This window comes from Euleptes europaea, chromosome 4 (assembly GCF_029931775.1).
Source record: "Euleptes europaea isolate rEulEur1 chromosome 4, rEulEur1.hap1, whole genome shotgun sequence".
Classification (NCBI taxonomy): Eukaryota; Metazoa; Chordata; class Lepidosauria; order Squamata; family Sphaerodactylidae; genus Euleptes; species Euleptes europaea.
The window spans coordinates 48,727,916-48,740,126 of record NC_079315.1 but is presented as its reverse complement, the minus strand read 5'-3'; the positions used below and the strand labels follow the sequence as shown (position 1 = coordinate 48,740,126).

Here is a 12,211-nt window from a genome sequence, read left to right as displayed (position 1 = left end):
CCTGCTTTTATTTGGAATCAGGCCTTTTTCCAATTCACTCTCAATTCTCACAGCCAGCCAGTGGCCCAGTTTTCCATCATACAGAGTATCAACTACTCTGAAGACTTCCCCTCTCGTGAATGCTAAACTCTGTGGAGTTTCCTTCTCACACTCAAAATGAGTCCTTATGAAGAATGAATCCCCTCTGCCACAGGCCATTATGTCTCTATAAACTGAAAAGGAGAGGAAGAGACCACATCTAGTTAAATCAGTCTATATTGATAGGTCTGCCAACAAGGTTTAAGAAAGCCAGAGGGGGCTCACAAATCTTTCACTCACCTCCAAGGCTGCTGAAAAGGAAGGGGTGGAGAACCAGTGGCACAAGATGTCAGGGGGTAACTAGGAAACTGCATAGATGATATAAAACTGAACCTAATAAATCCCTCCCACTGGCTTTCATTTAAGAAATAAAAACTAAACCCTAATCTTTCATAAAAGCCAGATACTGAGAACATCAGGGAGGAGAGGAAGGAATCACTAAAGATGGCTGTACGCAGATAAATAAGGGAGCCAATAATCTACTTCAACCTTTTCCTTGTTGTCTACTAGTTTGAAAGCCAACTTGAGTTCTTTTTAAATGAAGGGGACATGTGCAATCATTTTTACTTGTATGCGCTCGCACACAGTTCATTGTATGCTAAGTGTTTACCATCATATTTGCTTTGAGCCAGAATGGTCACCATATCTCCTTTGGGAATTTCCAGCAGGTACAAAACAGCATCCTCTCGAACAATGCCTCTGAAGTCTTGACTGTTTACCTGATGCAAAATAACCAGACAGAAGTTTTGAGAGAGAGCTCCTCTAGTACAGATGTCAAAAAGAAAAGGCACAGGAAGCCCATTTTATATAGCCTTTATGCCAAATACAGGTTTTAAGATAACACTTTACAAATTACTGAAAGCTGGGAAATGCCAAGTTTAACTGCCACACTTTTCTAAAAGCAAGGTATTGCATCCAAGCGTCAATGATGAGATGCCCTTGTTTGTCCCAGAACTAAGCTATGCTACTTTGCAGGAGGCTAACCTCCTTAATTCTGGAGAGCACATACAGGAATGGGCTTAGAACTCACCCAGAATTTATGAAAAGTCCAAAATGAAGCCAGCTAACCTGGAGGATATCACAATGAAAAAAAGCTTAGGAACAGGTTAAAAATGCATAATAGCTCTAGTGAAAGGCATAATAGCTCTAGTGAAAGGCCTTGAAAGCTAGTTACCCTCAATACAGAACCAGAAGTTAATCAGCTCTCCAGAAGTCTTCCCAAATCTATTCCAGGCCAACACTAACAAGCAGAGCCATGATTAGTACAAAGGGAACAGCAGAAACCTAGCATCACTGACTAATGAAAGGGAATGGGAAAAAATGAGATTACACAGAAAGATTTAAAGGGTATCTGATACCTGTTAAGGGGTTCAAGGAACAGAGGGGAGTGGGAAGGAAATCTAAGTAGACTTCATAAATTCCATGCACACCAAATGTAATGAACTAAGGATGAAAAGAGGTGTTTGAGGAAAATATAAGAGCACGTTTTTATGCAACTGCATTGTTTACAGCAATCCTAAATCTTTCTATATGAATTTAGATGCAGTTTAGGATGTTACAGAAAAGCAGGACAGAGAGAAGGGATTAAGAACAAGTTATTTACATCTCTTTTAGCACTTCTGTTATCTTGTAATAATCAAAGATGCTCTCTGTCTCAGGGAAGTCTATGGGGGTTAATAGGGCATTTCCTGATTTGGGAGTAAGTCTATCCCATACTTTAAGGCTTTATAAGCATTGGTAATAACTATGATGAACAGTGGTTACATAATATGGCAAGACCACTAATTTTCTCCCTGGTTTTATAATTCCACTGCTTTGTTAAGATTATCCTAGCTGATAATTAACATTTGATCTATATGAGGAGTTTCACTCAAAGCTCTAAAAACAGGTTGTACCCAAGGCTTCTATGAACGGATCATGTTTGTAGAAGTGATTACTCACCCATCTACCCCAAAAAGAACTCCCAATAGTAAGAAAGATTTTGGCTGTTTCCTCCCTTCATACTGCAGCCCTCCATGCTACATAGCATACAGTTCCAGAGAGTTTCCACACCTCAAAAATGGGCTTTTCCAGGAAGCAGATGGGGGGGGGGGGGAAAGCTACCATTAACACTTCCTGTTTGTGGAAGCGATTTGTTTGTTGGAATGACCACACACACAACCAAAACCTTTCCTTTCACGGAACTGTCCTAATGTGGCTTGCAGCGAATTATATCATAAGACATATTTTAAAAAGATATAAATCCATGGTATCATACAAGTAGAACAAATACCAAGTATGAAATATTACCAGCCAGATACAAACACCAACAGCCAGTAAAATTCCATCTACCATATTCAGTCTCAGCCATAAAAAGCCTTCCTAAGTACGCAGCATTACAGGCTTTTCTGAAGCAAGACGAGGATGATAATAACTGAAAAAGCCCACAACTAAACTGATAAAGATCTTACTGTCCTAATGGAAGGCAACAATAAAATGCTGCTGAGAGAAGCTTTGGATCCACTCCAATCACATTTCCTAATGCAGATTCTTAAAAGTACTTTCATAGTCATAAATATAAAAATAAAGCAATTTCTCTTTCAGATTGTATTAAAAAGCACTTATGCAGTCACAGAAACTGCCTTCTGCTCATTTACCTTAAGAATCTGATCTCCTTCTTGTAGGCCTTCCTGTTCCGCTGAGGTTCCTTCTTGAATTCCAGCAACAAATATTCCAACATCATTTCCACCAGCCAATCGAATACCCACATTGTCTCCTTTCTTGAATTTCACCATCTTTGTACCAGGGCTAAAGAGAGGCATTAGGGAGTATTCAGATGTCAAAAGACTAGACACCGTTTCTACGTTACGATAATGAAGGACAGCAGTGATTTGTGCACAGAAACACTTTCAACATAATGACTCCATGTGTGGAAAGTGGCACAGTCACCATGTGAGGGCAGCAGCATCTCAATCAACCCTACAATTGCTCATCATGGAGAAACCAACTAGTAAGGTGCCTGTGACAGTTACAGGAGTTTCCATTACATTTACTCGTGCCAGGTAGTTTCTGTATCCCAAAGGCCACTTCACATTATTGAGTCCTGTCATGCATGCAGGTACAGAAATGAGTGGGGGAAATGCCACAGGGAAATGGGCCATTTCTGCAGCTGCATTTTATCCAGCAGGCAGCTGAAATCATGGAAATGGATGCCAGTTCCCTGTGAACAGAGTCCATTTCATGCTAGCCTCTCTCCACATAAACATGATCCTGTGGTGGAATTTGGAAATTGTGAATTAGATGATCGGATAACAAACTGCACTTTCACAACTCTGATGAACACTCTTTTGAAGAAAGTTGACTAAAACATGGTGATGATGTAACTTGCCTTATCTTTTATGAAAGTTTAGGAGATCTAGGACACCCTGTAGCTTATGCGCACCTCCCCTTTCCAGAGCTAAGGTTAGTGTTACTTCTGCACTAACACTTCCACCAACAAAGGTTAGTATCAAACTGAAATTTGCAACTATGGTTGGTAGTCAGTTTGTAAGCTGTGGTTTGGGCAAACTTTGGGTTAGCATCGATATTGGTGCAGATGTAATGCTAATCAAAGTAATCTTCAGATTGGAAGGGAGATTAATTTAAAACAGGGATGGGGAACGTTCGCCCCCCCGGGCTGTTTACGGCCCCGAGGCCATTTTCGGTGGCCCCCGGGAGCTCCAGGGCCCTGCCAGAGAAACACAGCGCAGCACGGCCCTCCCGGAAGCCGCAGCGTGCAGGAACGCCACGGCCCCTTTAAATCCCCTCTCGCCGACTGTCAGCTGTCAATCAGCGAAGGAGGGGGAGGGAGAAAGACGCTTCCTCCAAGGGAAGGCAAAGCGTCCCTGCATGCCACGGCGCAACAGTTTAAGCCTCTCTCGCCGCTGAGGGAGGGGGGAAGAAGAGGAAAAAGCCAGCCGCTCCCGGTGGCGGAGCATGCGTGTGGGAGCCGATCAGGTGGAGGACTTTTGTGGACGGGGGGTGGGGGGGAGGTGGGAAGGCTGAAGCCCGGTCGCATGGAGCCGGCTGTGTGTGTGTAAGCTTTTCTCTCTTTTCTTCCTTTTTCTGTCACTCTCTCTCCTATTCTTTCTCTCCTCTTTTTCTGTCTTTTTCTTTCTCCCCCGTCTTTATTTTTTTCTCTCCTTCCCTTTCTCTTTCTTTCTTTCCTTCCTTCCTTCTTTTTCTGCTTCCTTCCTTCTTTCCTTCCGTCTTTCCTTCCTTCCTTCTTTCCCTGCTTCCTTCTTTCCTTCCTTCTTTCTTTCCTTGCTTCCTTCCTTCTTTCTTCCTTCTTTCCTTCCTTCCGTCTTTCCTTCCTTCCTTCTTTCCCTGCTTCCTTCTTTCCCTGCTTCCTTCCTTCCTTCTTTCTTTCCTTCCTTCTTTTTTTCCTTCCTTCTTTCTTTCCTTCCTTCCGTCTTTCCTTGCTTCCTTCCTTCTTTCTTCCCTTCCTTCTTTCTTTCCTTCCCTGCAGATCGACCGCAGGCTGCAAGCTGTGCCCCCCTGGCACCTCGGTTGCCTGGGCCCACCGCTGGCTGCCCTCCCGCGTGGGAGGAGGGGGAAGACCTGGGGGAGCTGACGCACCCTCCAAGCCTTCTCTGCATAGCTTCCCTTAGGGTTGCCAACCTCCAGGTGTGGCTGGAGATCTCCTGCTATTACAACTGATCTCCAGCCAATAGAGATCAGTTCCCCTGGAGAAAATGGCCACTTCAGCCATCGGGCTCTATGGCTATGCAGTCTTCCTCCCCAAACCCCGCCCTCCTCAGGCTCCACCCCCAAAACCTCCCGCCAGTGGTGAAGAGGATCTGGCAACCCTAGCTTCCCCCACACACACACACACCAGGAGATCTACGCCCGGTATGGCCCCCGAACGATGTTATAAATATGCAAATGGCCCTTGACAGAAAAAAGGTTCTCCACCCCTGATTTAAAAGTACACAAGAAATGAGACATTGTAATTTTTTAACCATGGTTGGGCAGCAAGCATGGTACCCTAAAGCCTATGTATACTCACCATTGGATTTGTTCCTTAAGCTAGTTTAATTCCAAATAATATATCCTGTCACATTTAATATAAACATTCAGCTGCTTACTATTATTTAGAGCTGTGAAAGAATGATGAGTGACGGCAGTTAAAAAACTCATACCCAAATATTGCTAGATCTTCAGGACTGGGCTGAAGAAATGTTCTTGGAGCTGGTTTTGGTTGAACAACTGTATAAATTAAAAACAAATCACAGAATTAGCCTCCATTTTATTTTTAAATAATGAAAAGACAACACAAGAGAATAAAAAAGCAAGTATTAAGGAAGCCATCTTTGCTGGCAGAACAATTTAGACTGGCACTATTGACTTCCGTCCTAAAACAAGGTTACTCGGTAGTATTTCCTGTTGATCTCAATGGGGCTGACTAGGAAGGATGCTTAGGATTTTCACTTAAAATGCAGTCATCACTTACGTGTTCCTAAATGAAAAGTAGATGCGCTATGAATGTCAAGGTAATAATAAAGCAGGACTAGGACTGCCCAATATCTTCTAACTATATAATCCCCTTTATCTAGGATTCTCCCTTCCTTTGATGTTATCACAAATAACACCTAAAAGGCCAATCAATCTATTCAGGTACAAGGAATTAAATCTCTCTCATACCTATACATCCTGCCATCATTAATTCTAATGAAACAAAGAGGACTTTGGGAATATATGTGGGGGGGGGGGGCAAGCATTTATATTTGTTCGATGTAATACTTTTTGTTCTGAACCCTTGTTTTTACATTTGAGTTTAACACCCACCAGTGTTGTTGGGCCATCTCTCACCCCTGGGCACATTTCCAGTTTTGAATTATGAAGATTTATGATGAGTTCTCTAATGAAAAAAAAGTAATCTAACTACATCCTTTATTAAAAGGCAGCTGGAAAGATAATTTAACATGCAGTTGCTCTAGCAAAGAAGACATACAACTTTATCTCTAATCTATGGAACTAGCTTAGGGGGATAAAGTTTAACACTAAAAGTAGAGAATTGGAATGACAGTGCGAAGAAATGATTGTGAAATTTACTTACTGAAACTTATCCTATTAGCCACTGGCCAAATACCAATTTCATAATTGTATATTAATCCAAGTAGGGCTGTTTTGCCTGTTGCATTCAAAATATATCAAAAAGAGAAACCTGCCACTGACCTGGCGGCTCATCATCATACTTTGGTTCATGGTTTGTGTCTGGGGTTAAAGTTGCAATGAGATCATCACTAGTTGACTTAAAAGGAGTAGGCATCGCTCCCATTTTGTACAGTCTATTGGTTGGATCTTCTTTTGCACTTAAAACAAAAATTAATGTAGTTAATAGGAAGATGAAGACCAATTAACAAAAATAACTATTTGAAAATGTCTGTACACCCTACCCTAGTTTTTCCTTTAGCTTTTCATTGGAAGAATGAGAGTCTACATCTGAATGATGCAGTCTTCTGTCTTCCTGAGGGGAGCAAGACCGGTTTGACTCAATTTCTGAAATATCTGTTGAAAGAGCACAGTATAAAATCTGGGTAAGCCATATGCCTATAATTTTAAGATTCATTTATTTATCACAAAAAATATTAAAGAAGAAAACAACCACCAACTGAAATTAGATCAAGCTGAAACTAGGAAAAATTCCTACCGGAAAAGCTAATTTTAGATAGTTTAACCCCTGTCCTTCTCGTCCTGCAAAAGTATATAAAAACTTTCATATGAGAGTCATTTACTCAAGAACAGGAATTTCCCATATTTTCGACAGAAAAGATAAAAAGCCTTTCCCAGAGAACTAAACAGCATCTTACAACTTAGCCAGCAATATTCTGGCCCAGAGACATCAAACCTTTTTTTTTTTTTTAATGAGAACTATTTCTGAGTAATGAAAAATATCCTGAGCTACTCCCCCCTTCCCCTGTACATTACCAAGTTTTGATCTGTCCTGGAGACAGAACACTGAGAAGGAACAGTTCTCAGCTAAGCAGCAGAGAAAAAAAACCCTACGAAATAAACAGAGTTGTTGTGAGCTCCTTGTATAGGTTAAGGCCAAAGCTGGATTAATGGATACCAGGATCTGAATTTAAACGATATAGCATTCAAAGTACAATATGAAAGTAAATTTGCTAGTAAACTGAACACATTCACACAAACTCTCCCCCAAGCAAAATGGATTGACTGGGATTGGTTGCCATTGCTGCCACACATGGAGATATTGTACACACTGCTTTCCTAATTGATGAACCCCACAGAAAAATAGACTCTCACTATAGGCATGGAAACTCACACACTTTTGCCCAGTGTAAGAAAAATGTCAGGTATGAAATGACCTTGAGCGACGCACCCTGCACATACTCAGAAATACTCTTCTTTCCAGCATGGAAAATAGAGGAGGATAAAAATCTTAAACTAATGAATGATGAAAAGAGACCTGGTATAAACAGCAGGTTCTGCTGCTGAGCCTTAGCTCAGATTGGGCTCTGGGCAGAGAAACTGACCCACATTCCTTGGCTACAAAATTCTTGATGTGTGTCAGATCAGATAAACATTAGAAGCCTGAAAATGCACTGATTTTGTGCCTGAGTTTTCAGTCTGAGAACTTTATCACATGCTTTGGGTTGCTCATTACTCTTTGACAACTTTAAGCAGAAATTTAACTTTAATTCTGTTTATTTACTTACTTTAATGATACTCTCTCGCAATACGGTACCCTATTTAAATGACCTATTAATACCCCTGATGGAATGGCATTCAGTCTAGCCAACATAAATAGTCATTTGTATCGCGGGATTATCAGAAAATCAAAATACATTGGGAGGGATTGTGGCAAGTTTAGACCTAGGTATAGAGGTAAGCACACTCTACGTGCTCTAATTTTGGTACTTTCAGAATCCGGTTTTTGCAAGCAGCTCAAGATGAAGGAAAGAGCTGCCGATGACCCATGCTCTTTTAGGTCAGAAAGAGAGATTCCTAAAGACTGGATACGACATTTGACCAGTTTACTCCATGGGGTTTGGTAAATCTCAGTTTGGAGAAGATGTAAATATCCATTCAACTCCATGGAGAAATAAATCTTAACCCAGAATCTAAAGGTTCCGGCCAAATCCGAGCTTCAAGGGAGCTAAGGCCCAGTTCAGCACGCAATACCCCAGCAACATAGCTAGGAGCACCAGTAATTTTATGAAGAAAATAATTCAGAAGGGGATCGATAGATTCTCCACAGGCTTCGACCCAGATAGGTGCACCGTAAAGAAACTGTGATCCTACTTTACAGTTAAAAACAGTAATGGCAGCAGGAATGTATTGACCACCTTTAGAATAGAAAAATCGGATTATTGCCTTTATGGCAGTGAGCGCTTTGATCCGTGCATTTCTTATATGAGTTGTCCAGGGCATATTGGACTGAAAGTAAACTCCTAGATATTTAAACTGAGTGACCTGGTCAATGTGGTTTTCATTTACACACCAAAGATGTCTCTGCTAGCGTGAGGACCTAGAGAACTGCATCACTTTAGATTTACTACATATTTATTTATTATTTAAAAGATTTATTAGCTGCCTTGCAGAACTCAAGGAGGTTTACAGTAAAAATAAAACAATTATAAAAACACAATTAAAATAATATGAATAAAACAGCAACCACAAAAACACGATTTCAACCTCTCACCTTCCATTTCTGATTCACTGTCATGCATTGAGGGAATGTTGATCAGGGTTTGTTTTCTGTCCCGCATGACAACCAACTGGAGTTTTCCTCTTGATTTCTCAATGAGTTTCCTTGCATCAGATAAGGACATATTCTCTGTCACTGTACCATTGATCTGGATTGGTAAAGAAATACCCCCGACAAGCCACTTTAACATTGGGTCTCCATTCAATGTTTGCAAACAGAAATGAAAACTTGCAACGTTATCACATATAATACATTTTACAACATTAATACAGAATTTAGGGTTCTTACAACATACTTTTAGAATGATGTCCCCTTCGTGCAAATTGCCATCTTTTGTTGCCAGCCCCGTGCTGGTCATTTCTTTGATGAAAATCTGACTCCCAAGCCGGAGACCATATTCTGTAAGCAGAGAAAGGGGGAGAAAGTTTTGTAATGTCTGACAGATTAAACATACTACATGTCTGACTCAATAAATTTATTGACTCAATAAAGGAAGCCACAGCCTTCAATTTGCAAGATCTGAGCAAGGCTGTCAAAGATAGGACATTTTGGAGGACTTTCATTCATAGGGTCGCCATGAGTCGGAAGCGACTTGATGGCACTTAAGACACACGTGTCTGAGACTTCCAAACATTTTATTGAAGGGACTCATCAATTACATCTTTTTCTCATGTGGACCCCTTTGTCCTTCCAACTCACTGACACGCTACTACAGATGTACACAACACGTAACACACCAAGGCAAACAGCAGCCATGTTGGGCTTGCCACATTGGTTTGTGGTTCTGCTGGGATTCCTGGGTTCTGTTGGGCTTATGTTGGTTCTTGACATGGGAGGCATTGACCAATGGTTGCTGGAGGCATGCCTCTTTGCTTTTGCCCTGGAGAAAAAAAGGCTGTTTTTCCCCCGTTGGAAACCATGGAGGGATGGATGGGGGCACTTTCTTTGGGGGCACATAGAATTGTACCCCCTGAGCATCTTCAAATTTGAGGGTCTTCTGTGGAAAAGCACCAGCAGCTCTGCTGAGATTTTGGTGCCTCGAGCTTAACAAACATCCCCCCAGACCTCCGGATAGGTTCCCCATAGGCTAGAATGAAGCCAAATAATTTTGGATTGCCAAATAAAACTTGGATCCAAATACCACACCAGTATTGGAATCCCAAAAAATTGGGACTGCTGATATTTTCTGGCTCCAATATACCCAAATCTGGAAAATACCTTTTTTTAATGCACACCCCCAGTAACAATCTTATAATCCACATGGATAGCTGTGAACTATTTAAGAAAGCTACAGAACCAACCAAGAATCAAGCTACAGAACTGACCAAGAACCAAGCTTCCAGCAAATTTCAGATTTAATTTTTTTGAAGCGAACAGGCTTCAAATGTAGTGGCAATATGGATGTGCATTTGGGTGTCCTGCATAATTTATAGGTTAAATAATATCATCTGATTTATATGAAAATTAAAAATAATTTGACCCTCTTCCCCAAGAATAACAGAAGTGGGATAAATTCTGCAACTTAGATCAGTCCATTACACTTACCTTCATTTGATCTACTTTTTGTGAGGAGAACATTAACAGGCCCACTTGGATCCTGTTGCCCATCATAATCATACTGATGTTGCAATTCAAGTGAAGGGCTGCGGGAATTAAGCCAGTCTCTGCTACCACTCTTTGCTTCCTTCTTGTACTGAGGATCAGGACGAAGTCTCCAGCTATAATCTCTTGGTGGACTCCTACTGTCACCATAGCCATGTTCATACATGTCATCTCTGTCAACACTCCTGCCCCTGCTTCGAGGTCTTTGGTATTCACGATCCAAGCTTCGCTCTCTGTCCATGCTCCGGCCACGACTTCGGTCCCGGCTATAGCTGCGCTCTTGGCTGTGGTTGCGCCCCCTACCTGGGTCAATTCTGTAGCCTTTATCAAGGCTGTTCCCCCAGCTCTGGCTGCGGCCTCCATTTCCGCTATGCCAGCTCCTTTCAGTATAGCCACTCCGAGTGCTTCTGCCATCAAATTCTGCATGGTCATCCACGACCTCAAAGGCTCTGTAGTCATAGTCAAGAGAAGGGCTTCTAGCAGCTGGGAGCTGAACTTTACAAGGTCTTTTCACTACCTATTTGCATGATTTAAGAACAGATTTGCATTTAAAAAAACAATCATTTTATATTTAGCTTAAAAAATTCATCACAGTGTTAGTGAAGCTCAATTAGATGCAACGCTGCATAGCATTTACTCAAGCAGGAAGCACCTAAGACACTGATTGTGGAACACTAATGTCACAAATATATGGGCACATCTGTAATGTAGTAAGCACCTTGTAAACATGGCACCAGCCACATATGCTTTTTGTATAACAGTATCACATCTAAATCAGATTGGAGATAACATCACCTACCCCTTTTTATTTCCAGTGAAATAATTAAGTTACTCTGGAGGCTGTTTCTTCCTGTAGGATTAAACTTTTACTCCGCATATATCAGACTCCTTTAAAGCGTTTTAAGTGCTATGTAACTTGAATTTTTCATTGTCTTAGCCATAGAAAGAAAAACCGTTTAAAGGCCGTACACAGTACAAACTTCCAAAACAAATATTACAGTCAAGTTAGAAAAAGTTATCCAAACATGTCTGCTTTTTCATAAGGGAACCCCTTCTGTGGGTGTCTTCTGCGGGGCCTCTGCCGGTGGCAACTGGTTGCATAGCTTCTCCCTCCTGCTCTAAAGTAATTTTCAGGCAAGTGCTCTTGGCTTAAGTGTACAAACCCCCTCATTTAGCAGTCTGTTGGACACTAGTAGTTCCTGTGTTGATCCTTAAGGACAACACATAAGAAAGCAAGTAAATTGATCTGTTGTATTAAACAAAGTTGGGGTTATAGAGAAATACTGTAGTCTCACAGAACCTTCAGCCGTGTTCCCTGAGATTCTTCTTATTCATTCATTATACCACACTTTTCTTCCTAAATGGGGACCCAAAGTGGCTTACAATATTTTCCTGTCCTCCATTTTATTCTCACAACAACCCTGTGAGGTAGATTAGGAATGAGCCTAGAAGAGCTATGGTTACAAGCTGTAAATAAAATGGAAAATCTTATAATCAAGGGTGAGAAAGGACAATGTGCTGTGGTGATAGTCTAGCTATTTTACAGAGGACTAAACCGTGTTTTGGTGTGGTAGTATGAACGAGGATATTGGAATAAGTTGTATCTGTTAAATTTTTAAGTTTGCATATACATATTGTATTTTAAACTATGAAGATTGTTCTATGTTTTTTGTTAAGGTTTATTTAATTGAATAAATTGATTTAAAAAAAAACCCTGAGAGGTAGATTAGGGTGAGAGCGTTGTTTCTGTTTATCTCTTTTACCTGGGTTGTAGCTGAGTGTGCCTAATAGAGGAAGGTGATTGCAGCAGCTGATTGTCCTTGATTGGGGCAGGTCTGC

At 41.1% G+C, this 12,211-nt stretch overlaps 1 protein-coding gene across 3 annotated transcripts in view; it reads right to left on the bottom strand.

The window, feature by feature from the left end:
• The window catches only part of TJP2 (tight junction protein 2), a 95,349-nt gene that overhangs the window by 8,756 nt on the left and 74,382 nt on the right, over positions 1–12,211 (bottom strand). For all 3 annotated transcript variants that reach the window (XM_056848011.1, XM_056848009.1, XM_056848010.1), the window contains 9 exons: positions 10,316–10,889; positions 9,066–9,169; positions 8,765–8,918; positions 6,495–6,606; positions 6,274–6,410; positions 5,238–5,304; positions 2,715–2,865; positions 689–797; positions 2–212 (listed from right to left, as the gene is read on the bottom strand). In XM_056848011.1, the coding sequence (XP_056703989.1) occupies positions 2–212; positions 689–797; positions 2,715–2,865; positions 5,238–5,304; positions 6,274–6,410; positions 6,495–6,606; positions 8,765–8,918; positions 9,066–9,169; positions 10,316–10,889 (1,619 nt within the window). The remainder of the gene's footprint in view (position 1; positions 213–688; positions 798–2,714; positions 2,866–5,237; positions 5,305–6,273; positions 6,411–6,494; positions 6,607–8,764; positions 8,919–9,065; positions 9,170–10,315; positions 10,890–12,211) is intronic.